We start from the raw sequence: 17,926 nt of genomic DNA on the forward strand, positions 1-17,926 counted from the left end.
TGGGAGATGGAAATAAGAACATAACTCCTGACTGTGAGATACAAATAAGAACTTAACTCCTGACTGGGAGATGGAAATAAGAACTTAACTCCTGACTGTGAGATACAAATAAGAACTTAACTCCTGACTGGGAGATGGAAATAAGAACTTAACTCCTGACTGTGAGATACAAATAAGAACTTAACTCCTGACTGGGAGATGGAAATAAGAACTTAACTCCTGACTGGAAGATGGAAATAAGAACTTAACTCCTGACTGGAAGATGGAAATAAGAACTTAACTCCTGACTGGGACGCCGATATAAAACAGATTGTCAACGGTAGAAAAATAACAAATTAACTCCCTGACTGGGAGATACAAATAAGAACTTAACTCCTGACTGGGAGATAACAAATTTTACTTAACTCCTGACTGGATTTTCTTTTAATATTTTTTTTATAACTTAACTCCTGACTAGGAGATGCAAATAAGAACTTAAATCCGGACTGGGAGATACTGTATTTCTACTTGTTATATCAATGATATTCTTCACGAAAGAATATCAAAGATACCAAGTCCAAGTGCTACTCCATCTCTCACCCCCAACCAACCCCAGAGTGTGTGAGGTCGGCACTAGACCGGGATCCAAATGAGGGATTCATAATTGATATGCGATTCGATAACAGGCATACAAGTAATAACAATACTGGTTTAAATAATTTGATAGGGGGATTTCCAGAGTTTTGTGAGAAAGGAATTAAAGGCCGGTCCCCAAACAGACGCCTGTCCTAAATATAGGCCGGTTGTGTTCACCCGAATGAAGCAAATAAAAAGCCTGGGCTAATAATTGAGGTTTTACGGTATTCTCTAACAATGGCCCACTTGGCAGGAAGCACGCTTGTCAGGGTAGCATGGAGGATGATAAACTGAGGTCATCACCACTGGTCAAACTCTCAGCACGAGGTCATGGGAGCTTGTAAAACAAGCCGGAACAAGAAGTGACATTGTTTTCTAGGCACTGTTTTATCATCTCATTTCTACAACCTCACTGGTCAGAGCCGCTGCACGTGCCCCGAGACCCATATATGAGACTAGTGGAGTGTGTTGGATGCACAGTGGGGAAGAGTGAGAAAGGGCCCTGTGGGCATTGTCACTAACTGGTCAGTCATATCCAGCAGATATGGACCATCTATCTCAGTCTCCTAATGTCCCACTGTGTGCTGAATAAGAGCAACCGTCTATTCAGAGAGAGCGGTGTCTGAGAACACACCTGCCAATTCAGTGCAGCAATTCAAATCAGTAATGTGCAAATGTGGGGGGAACTGTTTAAAGAATACAAATACAAATGTAAACAACATTTATACTTCCCTCCCCTTTTTTGTTTACATTTATATTATTTACACTTAAGAAATTATGTTTGCGGGTGTATTTCCAGACTGTGCTCTTTCTGAATAGAAGGCTGCTTTTAATCAAGAAAAGAGAGAAAATAATTAAAGAAACATTTGGACGTGACACACGTGATTGCCTTAGAGCTACGTTCCAGTAGATGATGGATAGAAGAGGTAATGGTTTTCCTTCCCAGCTCAGTTTGTGTGAAACACTGAGTCTCTCTCTGGCTGGTTTAGCGGAGCTCATGCAGATGATGATGAGAGAGTGAGAGTGAGAGTGAGAGAGAGAGAGAGAGAGAGAGAGAGAGAGAGAGAGAGAGAGAGAGAGAGAGAGAGAGAGAGAGAGAGAGAGAGAGAGAGAGAGAGAGAGAGAGAGAGAGAGAGAGAGCAGTTTCCATGGAGCGCGGCTGCCAGCGTGTGCTGTAAGCATCCCAGAATACTCCTGAGAAATGGGGTGTGTGGAATATCATGAAAGATGATGCAGACAGGGAGTGTCTAAAAATAACAGACTTTTATTCTGTCATTGCGATTAACAATAATTTAAAAGAAAAAATAAGAAATTATCATCACTGTGTGTGTGTGTGTGTGTGTGTGTGTGTGTGTGTGTGTGTGTGTGTGTGTGTGTGTGTGTGTGTGTGTGTGTGTGTGTGTGTGTGTGTGTGTGTGTGTGTGTGTGTGTTCCACTGAGCTGTGGGTATTTCTAAAGCTTGGTATTGGGTGTGCCATCTTCAACACTGGCACATGTCGTCTCAAGCCTCTGATGAGGTAAAGTCATCCACTTGGCTGACACACTTACATTTCGTGCCGTTTACATTATTATTTTTTTTTTTCTGGGTTTTTAGGAGACAGCAATTTAGCTGGTCTAGTTTATTTCAGGTGGGTCATTGGTCATCTCCCTATACCACCACAGTACAATCAAAGAGATGATGCAGTACAATTAAAGAGATGATCTTATCAATGACGGTAAAATATGACAAGAAACCTTCCATTTCAGCTTAAAAGGGATAACATAGATGTAGTTGATTTTTGACATATGATTTTATTCAGATATAATTCTGGAAACGATGTTGCCTGGAAGCTCGACAGGACAAACATCATCTGGATATTCCAGTCGTAGCCTCGCGCTGGGTTTTCACACCGTGGTCTTGGGGCGCTCACCCGGTGCCTTTTGAGCATGGCAGCATAATTACACATCCAAAATGCATATCAATGATCATACCATCTCAATGGCACCAGCATGCATCATGCTGAATGAACGTGCACGAGCCCAGAGGTGAGAGAGAGGGAGGGAGGGAGGGAGGGGAGGGGGAGAACAAAGGAAACGGAGGAGAGAACACGGTGTGATGGAGCAGAAAGAATCCCGTTTAAAAAAACACAGAGGATTATAATTTCCCGTCGTTCCCTCGCAGTTCACAGGTTCTGCTGAGGTAGAGAGTGTGGCATCTTTAAAATGCTGGTGGGGAACAAGGAGGGAAGAGGGAGGGATGGAGGGATGGAGGGAGGGAGGGAAGGTAAGAGCCGGAGAGGGAGAGGCAGCAGAGAGCAGGGGGGAGGAGGGACTGTTGTTGCGTCTGCCGCCACTGTCATTCTGCTGCTGCGCGGTTCAGCGGCAGGAGGGAGCGCTGGAGGGAGGAGTGTGGAAAAACGGAGGAGGAAGGGACGAAGGAGAGGAGAGGAGAGGAGAGGAGAGGAGAGGAGAGGAGAGAAAGGGAGCGCCGGGGCAGCACCGCAACAGCTGCAGCAGCAGCAGCATGTGAGGAGGAGAGGGAGAGACAGAGGGAAGAAAGAGGAGTCTGTCTGCAGAAGAGAAAAAATGAATTAAGGCTGCAGGAGCATTTTTATGTTGCATTCCCCCTCCTCTCTCTCTCTCTTGACAAGGAGAAGGATCTGTGTGAGGAAGCCTATTTTCCACCCTGTTGATGCTTTTCTAAATGGTCTCGTGCAGGAGGCATGCTTGGGAGTAGCGTGAAAGGCAGAGGATATCTGAAGATGGAACGGACGGACAGCACAAAGGCGTACGGCCAGGCAGAGGGCAAGGCGGTCGGCATGGCTGCTAAGAGGGCCAAGTCCGGGGTGCCCCAGAGCACCCAACGTGGGGATCTAAAGGTCTACCGGCCTGGCACTTCTGAGGGGAGGCTGCCGGTTTCATCCAGCCTGCGCAAGCAAAGGTCAATGACCAACCTGGCTGTTCTCACCGACGCAGAGAAGAAGATGCACCTCTACGAACCAAAGTGGTGCGATGACATGGCTAAGCCTGGAGCTGGGCAGACCAAGCTAGGCAAGCCCAAGACAGCAGGGGGTGGCAGCACTGCTGGAGCGGGTGCCCCGCTCTCTCGCAACCTGTCCAAATCCGAGCACTCCCTGTTCCAGGGCAAGCCTAAGCCTTTCAGCCCCCTGGCTGCCCCCTCTGCTCTGAGCAAGCAGAGCCGCATACCTCGCGGCCCTTATGCTGAGGTGAAGCCCCTCAGCAAGGCTTCTGAGGATGGCAAGTCTGACGATGAGATCCTGTCAAGCAAGGCCAAGGCTAACAGTAAGAAGCTGGGAGCCGGAGCTGGAGGGGAGTCAGGGTCGAAGGGCCAGGGTGAGGAAGGGGGAGACAAGCCATTCCTGAAGGTGGACCCAGAGCTGGTGGTGACGGTGCTGGGAGACCTGGAGCAGCTTCTCTTCAGCCAGATGCTGGGTGAGTACAGCACAGCCTTCTCTATACCTCTACCACCTCTGGAGCTCTCTGCCTGGCCTGTCCACCCTGTGCTTCAAATCAAATGCTCCTCTCGTGCCACCTCTCAGCTTCACAAAGTCAGCAGCACGCCCCCTTACTACAACAGCTACCACTAACACCTGCTTGCTGCTGCAGCCCGCCATTGTCCCTGATTGGAATTCAGGTCGCTTGTCATCTAAATAACCTGTATGAATTTACAGTCACCCTCCTTGTTTTTGCAGAGCATGCTCCTCAAAGCCTTTTTATTATTCCCTTGAATGCTGCCTTAGCTTTGGCATTTCCATATGAAATAGCACACTGTATGGTTAAATGAGTTTTATTCAGTTATAGGGATAAGGAAATACGATTATTGTTTTCTATCTATTGTTCCTGGAATCTCTGCCGCTCGAGCTCTGGCGTGTGAAGCATGACATTGATTGTGTGAAATGCGCCTGTATCCTTTAATACTGCCGGTCGATCGCATGAAAAAAACCTACGGCTGTCTCCTGGCACACTGATCTCCTTTTCTAATGCCCTCGTTTGCTGCAATGAGTGCCCATAGCCTCGCAGATCCTGTGGAGGCTATCCAGTGATATAGACTGTAGTGTGTTCCAAAGAATTTGCAGGGGGGGAAATAAGCCAAGCCATATTGCATTAATTTTAGGCACACGTCACATACGTTCAGCCTCCTCCCTGTCCCACTCATCCATAGCTATTGACACATGGTGCCCGCACTGCCTACACTATAGGACATGGCCAAGAAAATGTCTTTCCCTCAAGGTGTATTTGAAAGTATCAATAAGCAGAATAACAAGGTCTTTGTTTATGGTCAGGATGTTGTTGGTGATGATGATGAGGATGATGACAATGTCCTAAAATATATCAGTATAGCTTTGTTTTTACTTATGCATAAAGTGGCATTATGCTGAAATGATGAGTTGTATGTATACATCTAATTAGGCATCCAAATGTACTGCAAAACGTTAAGGGATCTATTATCTTTCAACAAACAGCTGAATCTTCTTATTCTGTCTTAAGATTTAAGATTAAGATTTGTTTATTAAGGACAATGCAAATTAATGAACATCATTTACATGAGTGTATGCATAACATCACAGCATGATAGGGACGTAAATATGCCGGGAATAGCACAAGGCTAATTCCCACCCGTAGTCCTAACATAAAACAAACACAAAACGGACCTTACAACGTTCATTCATAAACTGACATCACCTTACACTTAAGGTGCCATCATTGACTTATTTTCTCTCCCAGTCATGGATGGCTGTTTATGGTCATGCCTGTACCGGTACCTTCAGTTTCAATTGTGCCCTGGCTGTATTAAATTGGTCATTTCAAATCCAATCTCTCCACAATTGTTACCTAGGAAGCCTGCTTTAGGCCCTTTGTTCTCTGAGGGATACTGAAGGATGTACTCTACTCTGATAAAGAAACATGTTGTGTTGTAATGGATGAGAGTGGGTTGGCAGAGATTTGACGTCACTGTTGCTGGACATGTATACACCTGCTAAAGGGTTAAAGTCTCAGTAACAGTGTCCTGGTACTTCAAACAAAAAGCTGCCCCATCTCAAGCCCTGAAACATCATTAGATTGGACATTTATCTTTTCTCTACAGGATGTATCTATTCTATATCTATAGGTACCTATTTATATACCTGAAATCCAATCATTGATAAATTATATAAAGGCCCAATTCGTGATCTAAACATAAACAAGTGGATAGACACACTACGAAAATATAAATTAATCAAATAAAATAAAATAGGAATGGGCACCTATTTTTATTCTCTTGTTGACTGACTCTTAAATGATAAGGTCAATGTAATTATTTTAATTTTATTATTGTCTAGTTGTCTACAAGACCAAAACCTACAAAGCATTTCTTCTACACCTAATACTTATATCGTATCTCTACCTATACTCTCTCCTACCCTTAGGAGCTCTCAACCAGGAAGACTTATGTATCCTATGTATGCTTAAATAATTAAATACAGCTCGCAAACACATTTATTTTAATATCATAATGTATTATCATGAAAAACAGGGGCATTGTAGTTATTGCAAAAAGTACTTAAAAAGGCACCAAGCTCTATTGATCTATTGGTGTGCAGTAGTAAACAGAACAGCATAGTCCTCAAGCATGCGCACTGTGCATTACACTTACTGGAAGTCCAGGAAAAAGTACTATGCCCCTGTGCATCGCAACGTTAAATTATGCTGACCAAAGCAAAGCAACAGTGTGGCTCTGCGACTTGTTTTAACCTTTTTTTTGTCAACAACGATGGTTCTATGACTTTTGGACATGAGCTACATTTAGTTTTGGCTAGATGGACCATACTTATATAGAAGAAATGCATTGTAGGTTTTGGTCCTTTCATAGGCTATGTTGCCAATAAGAAAACAATTTAATTACAGTGGCCTTATCCTTTAACACATGGACTAAGATGTGAGCTTTAAACTGCATTTGCTGTGCTTTGGGACTGTAAAAGTTGTCTTTATGTTGGTAATGTTTGTAAACATTAGAGTAAAACAGACCCTGCATTCTATAGTTTTAAAAAGTAAGTTCTCCATCTACAGTACAAATCAAACTTTTCAAGAATGTATGTGAATATACCCCACATGGATATACTGTGTGGTCAAAATAAATTATGGATTGGGGCTTAAAAAAAAAAAAGAAAAAAAAATATCAAATATTTTTTATTTTCCATTTTTTACACGAAACAAGACAACACAAGTAACAATATAAACAAGACATCACAGGACAATAACAGTAATAATAATAATAATAATAATAATAATAATAATAATAATAATAATAATAATAATAATAATAATAATAATAATAATAATAATAATAATAATAATAATAATAATAATAATAATAATAATAATAATAATAATAATAATAATAATAATAATAATAATAATAATAATAATAATAATAATAATAATAATAATAATAACAATAATAATAATAATAATAATAATAATAATAATAATAATAATAATAATAATAATAATAATAATAATAATAATAATAATAATAATAATAATAATAATAACGACAATGACAAGACCATCAATTAAATCAGAATAATGAAAAATTAAATAGTCATATATATAGTAAATATATATACATGAAAAAGAATATCCATTAAACCTATATATATGTACCATGAGGCGACATTACCTGAGCACCCATCATCTCCATTATCGACAACCAAGGTCCCCACCCTGTGAGGACCCCAAATATAAAGAAATGTAATTAAAGTACAATGTATTTACTGTTCAGCTCTACATTTTACATGAGCAATTAGCAAAGTCAGAGGTTCCATCCGCTAATACACTTAGCAGTGCATTCCCTCTGCTTCCCCTTAATGAATACATTTGCAGTGATCTAATCTGTTTGCCATGCCTCATTAGTTTACATGGGTGTCCATCACTCTCACGTTAGTCACACTTTCAGCCAAGTAAAAAAAGAACTGTAAACAATTACATGTATGCACACAGTGACATCATATAATTTAATGTAACTAAATCAGATCAGATGGAACCTCTGAACATGTTTAAGAACTTGAGAGCTATAGACAATACAGGTACCTCATCTATATTTGTTCAAACGAAAAAGAACGACAGCACTTCAGATTATGGCGTGTGCTAGTTAGGGCTGCACGATTTTGGGAAATAATCTAATTGCGATTTTTCTGACAGATATTGCGATTGCGATTAAATTTGCGATTATAGTTTTAATTTTTTTAAGCAGCCCCACAGAGGTTGATTGTAAAATGCGGCTTGCATATGGCCTAAGCGGTGGGTGTTTTCAGGACACCGAGCCTGAAAATGTTTCTTTTTACCTGGGAATCGATACCGGTACCCAACGGTACCTTTTTTTCTGTACTTTACTCTCCCTCTCTGAAGTCTAAACTTCACAACACACTATCTAAAACCCCTTACCACCCTCTCCCAAACCGATCTTGTATCTCAATGGCCCAATGGGACTTCCTGGTTAAATAAATGTAAAAAATATATATATATATATTTGCGATTTAAAATATTCTTTTTTGATAATTGCATCATTCCAAATCGCGATTTCGATTTAAAATCGATTAATCGTTCAGCCCTAGTGCCCTAGTCATGTATCCTCTGTGGAATGAATTGACCTCCACTGAGCTCACAAATCAATTTAAGTCTTTATTTCGACAGGCACAAAAACATTTTTTATTTAAAATATCTGCTCAATGAATTATTTATCATCATTTAAGTAGATGATCCCCAATGGGCCTTTTCAAAGAGTGGAGTGCTTTGTTTTAATGAATGGGGGAAACAGCAAAAGCAAGATGGACGGAGGATATGGAAAAACAGGAAGCACCATGACTCTTCTGATTCAGTCACATTGTTTAACAGATCTGCCAATAAGAGTCAAATATTTTAAGTTAAAGGTACATTATGGGAAATTCACTTACTGTCTTATCCAGAGTCAGACAAGAAGATACATACCAATTTCATCTCGTTCAGTAGAAAGCTATCCGTCTGTAAGCTATAGCGTCATTTAGCACCAATGAATGGAAGCAGATACGGACCACTAGCCTAGGATAAATAAAAAACTCCGGGAGAGGTGTTTCTGGCCAACAACTGGGGTAGCTGGTCCGTATGCGCTTCCATTCAATTGTGCTAAGCTAGGCTAGCTTGCAGCCATATAGCTTTCTACTGAACGCACAGAGACGACATTGGTATCTATCTTCTTGTCTGACTCTGGAGAAGACAGTAAGCGCATTTCCCATAATGTTGGTGTGTTCCTTTAAACATGTATTTTGCATTCATAACACTGATATTTCTTTAGAGCACATTGCTGCATTTGACCTCATTTCGGTCACATAGTTTTTGAGGGCTTGTGCATGCTTCTATACATGGCACAGTACAATGGACTTCCTTATTAGATAGATCTATTTATTCAAAGACTGCAGTGCATTCGTAGTCTGCATAATTCTGCAAACTACCCTCTCTCTTTTTTTCTCTCTCCAGCATAACTCTCATTATAAGATATCTGAATGGAGGTTTTTATCCTTGAATATAGAAGGTCCATTTGTATTACTTTGTGACATCTTTGGTGGTCACCCATATTATAATAGATCCTTTTTTCTTTCTCTTTTTTTCAAAATCCACAACATACAGTAATAGTTGTGTAATGCGATGCGTTAGAGATGGATGACCTAAAATGAGGTTTGAGATGCACAAGAGACCATCTTCGCTCCTGCCTAACTAACTACCTGCCTAGCCTCTGTTGTACTGTACCCCACATGTTCCAATATAGATTCCTATACATCCTGCTGTGGTTAAGAATGAATGAAGAGGAAATCCCATACCAATTGCACGCAATCATTTCCCCCAATGGAATATGTCGTGAGGGTCAATAATGGAAAATGACAGAAAGAAATGGAATGCAATTCATTTGGTATTTGGCTGATTTGAGAATGTTTCTCAGAGATACACTCATATACAGTAGGAGGAGTAGAGAGCTGTAGTGAACGCGCTGTTCTGCTGGAGAAGTTCTACAACTGTCACAATGGCCTGTGGCTCGATATAGATACAGAGTAATAGCGTAAAAGGTATCCAGGGCCTCGGTGGACATGGATGACATTAGTCTGAGCTATGATCAAGGGAACTCAACCAGAGAGATTCAAATAAGTAGTGCATGCTAGCATCAGATGAACAGTTTAGATTAACCCTTCGAGGTGCATTATCACACTAGTTTGATCAAAACTTTGGGAACCGAACATTCTAATGATGGGGCTACTGGTCACTAGAGAGTTCTAGAATTCCATGACGTGGGAAAAACTCACATCTCAAAGGGTTAATTCCTGATTTCATTATTAACATTTTTTTGCAGTATGCATTCTCAACTATACCTGATATTACCAACACTATACCTGATAAGATATTAGCTCCAGAATTTCATTGGCTTAAAAAACGGTCAATCATCCGTTCAGGGCCAGGCGAAATCGGATGTGGTCACTTGTCCGAAACTGACGCTTGTTGGTTGTTTGGTCTTGTAGCCCGAGATTGGAAGCACATAATAGGTTGAGTAGGGTGAAAATCAAACGGCGACCATTTTAGCTTTCCAACAATGTGTTGGTTGATTGGCAATAACACAGCCTGAAGCTGACAGACGAGGGCAAAGTGCCCGATGCTTAACAGGTTAACCAGCCTTTTTGGCCTCCCATCCACCTGAATGACCAACATGCTAAGCCCCTGTGATACCGTATCGACCAGTCATCCTGCCCCCTCCTCTCTGGATGTATTCAAGGCTGGATTGGAGTGTTGGTGGGGGAGACAATTTATAGCTTCTTCCCTGCCTTCCTCTTTACTGTAAACACACATGAGTATATTGACTGGACTGGACCATTAACAGAGGAACACGGATTCCACATCAGGCCAAATGACCCAATCTAGACATAGTTAATGGCTCAGTCTAAATGGATCTGTCACTTGTACACTAGATACATAAGATAAATACTTAACATTGTGACTTTGATCTGCATCACGTCCTCCACTGCATCATGAGATATGTGGAGATCTTCCTGTAGTGTTCCATTGTTCACAAGTCGCCCTCCATTCAAATCTATTTGGACGTTCTATCTGAACATTCTTTCTCTGTGTCTCACGCAATGCAGGGCACTGGGGAACTGTCGGTCGCAACTTAGGAGCATATCATGTATGGTATTTTCAAAACAGATGTGGAGACACTGTGTTCAAGATGACTTCATATTTGAAGGGTGTATCCCCTAACCTTGCATGGCAGCTGGCTTTGCAAGATCACGAGAATCCCTGTTGTCAGGTTTCAAGTTATGCAACTGTGCCCTGAACCACAGTGGCTCGGACCGCCGGTCTGCATCCTTTGGGGAACTACTGGCAGCGGGCAGGCGTGGTTTAGATCCAATCCAATCGCAGTATTTGCCGGCCCTATTCCAAACAGCTTCAAAGGACGACTTCCCAGATGGCAGGTCAGGTTATGTATCGCCAGCATCATCTGCTGCTGCAAAGTGTGGTGACAATAGTGATGTTCAGTAACGGAATGTCCTCCTCCGGGTCAATAAAGGATCTCATCTCATCTCTCCACGACACCCTATGGTGAAATATTTAATTAATTACAAAGCGAAGATGAGGTGTCCCCAGTGTCAACTCTGTGATACAAGTGATGCCACGGAGGCTGCGGGAATAGGACAGTGATCGATGACATCAAAGCTTATGAATCCAGATGGAGGCAGAGAATACGCCTTGTTGCTGATTTATTGAAAACTAAAATGTGAAGTTGACAGTGTGGTTCAAGGATGGAAACAGATGTGTCGACGAGTAGATATATCACGTTCTTAGCTTTAAACAGCTACAAGGAAGCTGACTGCCAGAGCACCTGAGGATCATATATTAAATAGAGCACCTGACTGGCCCTACCAGACTCCTGGGGCCTGGCAGAGAGCGCCTACCATTGTGGACAGATATTGAGGATGATGTGTGTCATGGAACGATGCCCGAATGTTATCAGTCGTTTCTTTAAAGGCTTTGCAGTCTTTGCAGAGATTTCTATTATTCATCTGATGTCAACAGTCAGTGTAATTACTGTGTCATTGCATCCCCTTTGAAATAAAGATAAACAAGTTTCACCCGTGCTCAGAAGACTATCTTCAGGATAATACATTAGCGTTATAATGATATCTATACGGGTCCCAAACACGGAGAGCTGCATACAATGCATTTTTGCCAACGTTAAATTCACATTCCCTACACAACCTGCTGAACTCGTGAGCATCATTTGAGATGTGTTCCCTCTAGCCTCCATGACTCTCTTCCAAGTTCATAGTCTAGGTGAATGTAATGAATGATATGTATTACTCCTTGTGGGGTATTTTCCTGTAATATGGAGGAAAACATCCATTGTATATCTCTACCATAGCTCTGTGTTATCATAACAGCTAATGAAACAACATGACTGATAACAGCACTATTATATTAATGTGACATTATCATGACCCACTGACTGCCATAATATGTAGGTGCCAGATTTGTTGACAGACAGACAGACAGACAGACAGACAGACAGACAGACAGACAGACAGACAGACAGACAGACAGACAGACAGACAGACAGACAGACAGACAGACAGACAGACAGACAGACAGACAGACAGACAGACAGACAGACAGACAGACAGACAACAGCTAGGCCAGATGAAGAATAATTCTAGGGGTTTGTACTTGCATTGTTTCTCTTAAATCTTTTGCCTTAACACGATGACTGTAACGTTAATTGACCAAATTAACATGAGATGATGCTTTGCAGAGCAGATTACAGGGACTGTGGAACACGCATATGTACAGTATATTCCTTAACAGAGGTCCTGATGAGGACAGAATGTCAAAATGCATCCCCAGGGTGGGCAAGCTCATTTATAGGCTGCCCTTCAGTATCACAGCCTGGGATGTACCATGTCAGCCTTGGTGGGGGGTAGAACAGGGTTGCCATGGTGAGGCAGCCCATGGAGCCAGATTAGTTTGCCTAATGATGTGAACATGCCATGGTCGTGTATCACCAGCCAGACACCTGTCACCGTTGTCCACACACAAATAATGCAGGCGGGCAAACATCTATGTATGTGTGGATGCACAAATGTGTATGTGCACATGCATGCACTCTCAACACACATGTAGACACAAACACAGACACACATACAGTACAGGTTAGTACTTCTATATCTGTGAGGACCTTCCATTGACTACATTTATTCCTCAGCCCCTAACCCTGACCTTCACAAATAAATGCTTAAAGGAACACGCCAACATTTTAGGAAATTAGCTTACCGTCTTCTCCAAAAAGAGACAAGAAGATAGATACCAGTTTCCTCTCTGTGCGTTCAGTAGAAAGCTATCTGGCTGCCCGTTAGCCTAGCTTAGCACAATGAATGGAAGCGGACAGTGCCGGTTAGCCTAGGTATTGTCCAACTAACACCTCTCCCGAAGGCTAACCGGCATTGTCCGCTTCCATTCATTGTGCTAAGCTAGGCTAACGTGCAGCCAGATAGCTTTCTACTGAATGCTCAGAGAGGAAACTGGTATCTATCTTCTTGTCTCTCTCTGGAGAAGACGATAAGCTAATTTCCCAAAATGGTGGCGTGTTCCTTTAACTTTTACCCTTACCCTAACATTAACTCTAGCTGAGCTCTAACCCTGACCCTAAACCAACCCTATAGCCCTTGTCCTACTGGGGACCTGAAATACGTCCTCACTTGGTAGGATTTCTTCTACTCATTTTTATATCCTTAGGGGGGCCTTTGTACAAGAACACACACATGCGTGCTGCACACAGACCGTAGGGTCTGAGGTCTGAAAGTGTAAATGTTTAATGACCTTTTGTTCTGCATGACTGACCCTCCAGACCCGGAGTCCCAGAGGAAGCGGACCGTGCAAAACGTCCTTGACCTCCGACAGAACCTGGAGGACACAATGTCCAGTCTACGAGGCTCCCAGCTCAGCCACAGGTGAGGGAAAATACATCTCCATGTTCTACTGGTGTCCTAATATATCATACTGTATACTGTATGTCTCTCTACACCATTCTACAAAATGACCATCCACTAAATAGAACAAGATAGTGTTCATGATTGTCCACAGGAAAAACCCACGAGCTACGTTCTTCCTTTGTTTGAGAAACGCAATACACTCCAGCCCTCATGTGAAGTTGAACACACAATAGGCGGGATAGTTTGGATCGATATGTAAACACAATCATGTGTAAACAATCCTGCCTCGGCTGCTTGGAGAATTGCCACCTGGTAAACATCTGGCTTCCATCCCTCTCAAACTGTTCTGTGTTGGTTTTCATGGCTATGACTTCATTCTGGGCATGATCCCTCCCTCTCGGGTGCATCATTAGATTGACAGAATAGGAATGGACCTCTTAAAACGCACCTCCTCGGACAAGTTGGGCTGGAACACCAAACACCACCGCCCACTGTTTCCTCCATAGCGTTTCCGGACCATTGACTTTAATAAGCACGTCTATCCATGTCTCTCGCCGACATGATGCCATCTAAGGAAAGAAAGATAACTAAATGAACGAATAAAACAGCGGAGCCCATGGTGTCAGAGGAGCCGTAGCCCATTTGAAGCAAACTCGGCAGAGAACATTGATTAGCCAAAAAGGTTATTCTGTATTCACGGACTGCTTTCCTTTCAACCTTTCATTTGGGCTTTCTCTTATCTCAAACTGACTGCCGATGGCATGCAGAGCGTATCAGTATCCTATTCCCACCGAGGCTGCCTTTGAAGTGGTGATTACTGCCGTCCTTGAGATGGGCGCCCCATTTTCATAACCTGTCCTAGTGTTCACCGGCTAGGCAGATACCACCTCAGTCCCCGGACACATATAACACGCTGCTTTGCAGTAGAACAGATTGTTACACAAGGTCATTGGTATTCAAGGCATACAGACGTTTTCAGCTTGACAACATAAATGTCCTAAATGGACCCACGTTAATTTCCTGTTGCAGTGTTTGCTAATACAATAACTGACACTTGGGTCCAAACTGTTCCCTAGCAACAGAACTCTGTGAAATGGTTTATAGAAAACATCTTAAAAGTTTGAGTCACATCTAAGAGTCTTTCTCTCTTTATTTCAACAGTATATTTCAATAAGTATATTTCCTAATGCTTGTTATCAGTAAGATTACTTTTAAGTAGGGATGCTCGATATTGGCTTTTTTACCGATACCGATATACCGATATTGTCCAACTCTTAATTTCCGATACCGATATCAACCGATACCGATATATGCAGGATTTCCCCCCCCCAAAAAATGGAATAATTTCAGGTAATTAACATTACATATCTCTTGTTGTGGAATTAACACAACATTATGCATACTTTTGACAATAAATAAAATCAGAATTTGTTCTTACTTGCTTGCCTGGGTAAATAAAGGTTATAGAAATGTAAAAAATAAATAAATAAAATAAAAAATATCGGTAGGCCGATAATATCGGACATCCCTACTTTTAAGAGTGGATAATACTCAGGAATAATGGAAAGGACTTTGAATGAATTGAGAATTTAAAGCTGCAGTAGGCAACTTCTGAGAAATGTGCAAGAGTGAGTTTACCTGCCCAGCATAAATAGAGCCAGCTCTGCCTCAATTTTCAAGCCCATGCTTGAAAACGGAGTGTTTTCCACAGCCTTCCAGAGGCACCAGCAGCTTTAAGCTCAATCTTCAAAAAAATTATAATAAAAAATATTTCCCAGCCTCTGATCAGCAGGTGGCTTTGCACATTGTGCATACTTTTTGACGAGGGACCCCTGCGGGAACAACACTTGGCAGGCCAAAAACATCTGATTTGTTGATGATGCAAGGAGCTGATGTTTTTGGCCAAACAGATGTTTTTGGTCTCCCTTTAATACAAGGAAAAATCCACACTCACAAAATATATTGAAATGCTTTTTTGACTTCGCTCAATGTTAACTTTGAGCTAGCTACAATTCCCCTGCAGGCTCTCACTGGGCTACAATAGCGGAATCTCGGAATGTGTATTCTTACCGGCCTCAGTATACTCTCCTGTGAAATGTAACGAAATTTGAATGTTGAAATAACTTCAATTTTAATTCTTTTTATTTTATTTCTTTTATTTGAAATCTTTATTTCGAACATGCAATGAATACAAACAAACAATAACAAAAGCAAAACACAACTCAATCTACATGTTCGAAAAGGAGTAGGAAGAAGTATACACTTATTTAATCCTACCCCTTTTCCACTACTCAAATGAGTACTATTTTAAAACATAAAAAAGAAAAGAAAAAAATATATATATATATGCAAAACAAAAAAACAAAAACGATATATGTAAAACATGAAATAAATAAAATAAAAATGTAAACACCCGTGAATATCAAGTCCCTTCCTCATCCCTGTACCTTGTGAACATCATTTCCTTATACATCAGTTTGAATTGTCTCATGTTTGGACATTTCTTTAGCACCACATTTAGACTGTTCCACAGTTTCACTCCACATATCGAGATGCAGTGTCTTCTCATGGTAGTGCGTACATTTAGCATTTTTAAATTGTGTTCTAATAAAATTCCATTTTAAACTACTGCTGCACCACGGACTGTAAATGTGCGCACTCTAGCTAGCTGTTAGGGGTGTAAAGGTACACGTATCCGTACCGAACCGTTTCAGTACTGGACCTTAGGTTCAGTATGGCTGTGTACCGAACGAATACAACAGTATCTTAACCACTAACGACCGCCCACCGGGGGCTGTTTTTTCACAATCTAATATAATATAATTATTATTTTTACTTTTTTACAAGTCAATTATTAATTTCAATATAGAATATTCGTTGACAGCCCTACAAGTACAATTAGTAACTGCACACATCACCCCTGAGTGGAACATAGAAAGCCAAACTTTCCCCCACTGTACCGAAAACCCGTACCGAACCGTGACTTCAAAACCGAGGTACGTACCGAACTGTGGTTTTTGTGTACCGTTACACCCCTACTAGCTGTAGAGAGGGGTGGGCCGTAAGGCATGTAAACATTTTCAGTTTGCGATATATTTCACAGGAGAGCATACTGAGACCACTAAGAATACACCCTGAGCTTCCTGTCTCTGAAAGACACATTTATCGTATAATTTACGATTTCCCATTGTCTGTAGCCCAGTGAGAGCCTGCTGGGAAATTGTAGCTAGCTCAATACTGGACAGGTGAGTGAAATGATGGTATCTATGTGTTAGGTCAGGGCCATCGTTTTGGTATGGCAAGGTATGGCAAGGTATGGCACTCGCCATACCTTGGCAAATAAAAATTGTAAAATAAAATAAAATAAAAATTTATTTTATAATTACATTTTTTTATGTTGATTTAGAATTCGAATGTCAACATTATGAACGCAGCTTCGAACTATTCGTTACAGCCCTAGCATGTTTTGATATTGTCAATTATCTCACTTTTACTAGGTGACTTTTACTGTGACTAACTGAAATATGCCAAAAGAAATTGGAAAATGGACATACAGACGTTTTTTAATCAAAGGGCAGCAGAGACAAGTGATACAGGGACACAGGTAAGGTCTTACAATGGCTAATCAGTAACCCATACATTTTGTGAACGTGTTTTTGTTACTGCATTCTGTTGAACACACACCTCAGAACCGTACCTAATGAAAATTGGCTCAATTGCAAGAAAAATAATAGTTATGATATTACATTCTGCATAATTTGTATGCAAAATATTGTGGTTCCCTGCTTTAGTCTGTTGACACATTTGTATACAAAAAATTCTTGTGTAGTCCTGTGTCATACCTAAATGTCATATAAGTGAATTGTATAGAAACAACTCACCAAAAGTGACTATTGCACAACTGATTTGACAAAAACAATCCACGAGGGGGGGAAACCCCCCCTATCCCCCCCCCCTCCCTCCTCGCCATACCTTGGCTTGAAATGAAACGGAAATTAAGCGATAAAAAAACAATCTGCCTTGACAATGTTGACTGGAAAATGATTCTTTGATAAGCGACGGGCAGATTAGACACATAGCCATAATTTAAAACATAGATTAGGCGATATTAACGTTAACATTGGGAGTGGATGGTGGCATTCCAGCCGGTAAAAAGGCAAACACGGCTGGCGCTCAAAGTGTTAATCAATGGGGGGGCTGCGAGATTTGCGAGTGCTTAAAATATATCTTATATTATAGCTATGGGTCTAATACACCCGTCGATTATCAGTGAGTTGCTTCCAGTCAACATGTACTAAACGGATTGTTTTTTCATCTGTACATTTCCG

General features: G+C 41.3%; 1 protein-coding gene across 8 annotated transcripts in view; it reads left to right on the forward strand.

The window, feature by feature from the left end:
• Nucleotides 1–17,926, forward strand: part of nav1b (neuron navigator 1b) — a 145,418-nt gene that overhangs the window by 9,979 nt on the left and 117,513 nt on the right. For 6 of the 8 annotated variants that reach the window (XM_084317147.1, XM_084317151.1, XM_084317149.1 and 3 more), the window contains exons 4-5: nt 3,313–4,047; nt 13,514–13,616. In XM_084317147.1, coding sequence (XP_084173273.1) covers nt 3,313–4,047; nt 13,514–13,616 — 838 coding nt within the window. The remainder of the gene's footprint in view (nt 1–3,312; nt 4,048–13,513; nt 13,617–17,926) is intronic. The other 2 variants (XM_084317152.1, XM_084317153.1) reach the window with 1 other exon arrangement.

The sequence above is a fragment of the Notolepis coatsorum genome (genome assembly GCF_963971535.1).
Source record: "Notolepis coatsorum genome assembly, chromosome: 6".
Taxonomy (NCBI): Eukaryota; Metazoa; Chordata; class Actinopteri; order Aulopiformes; family Paralepididae; genus Notolepis; species Notolepis coatsorum.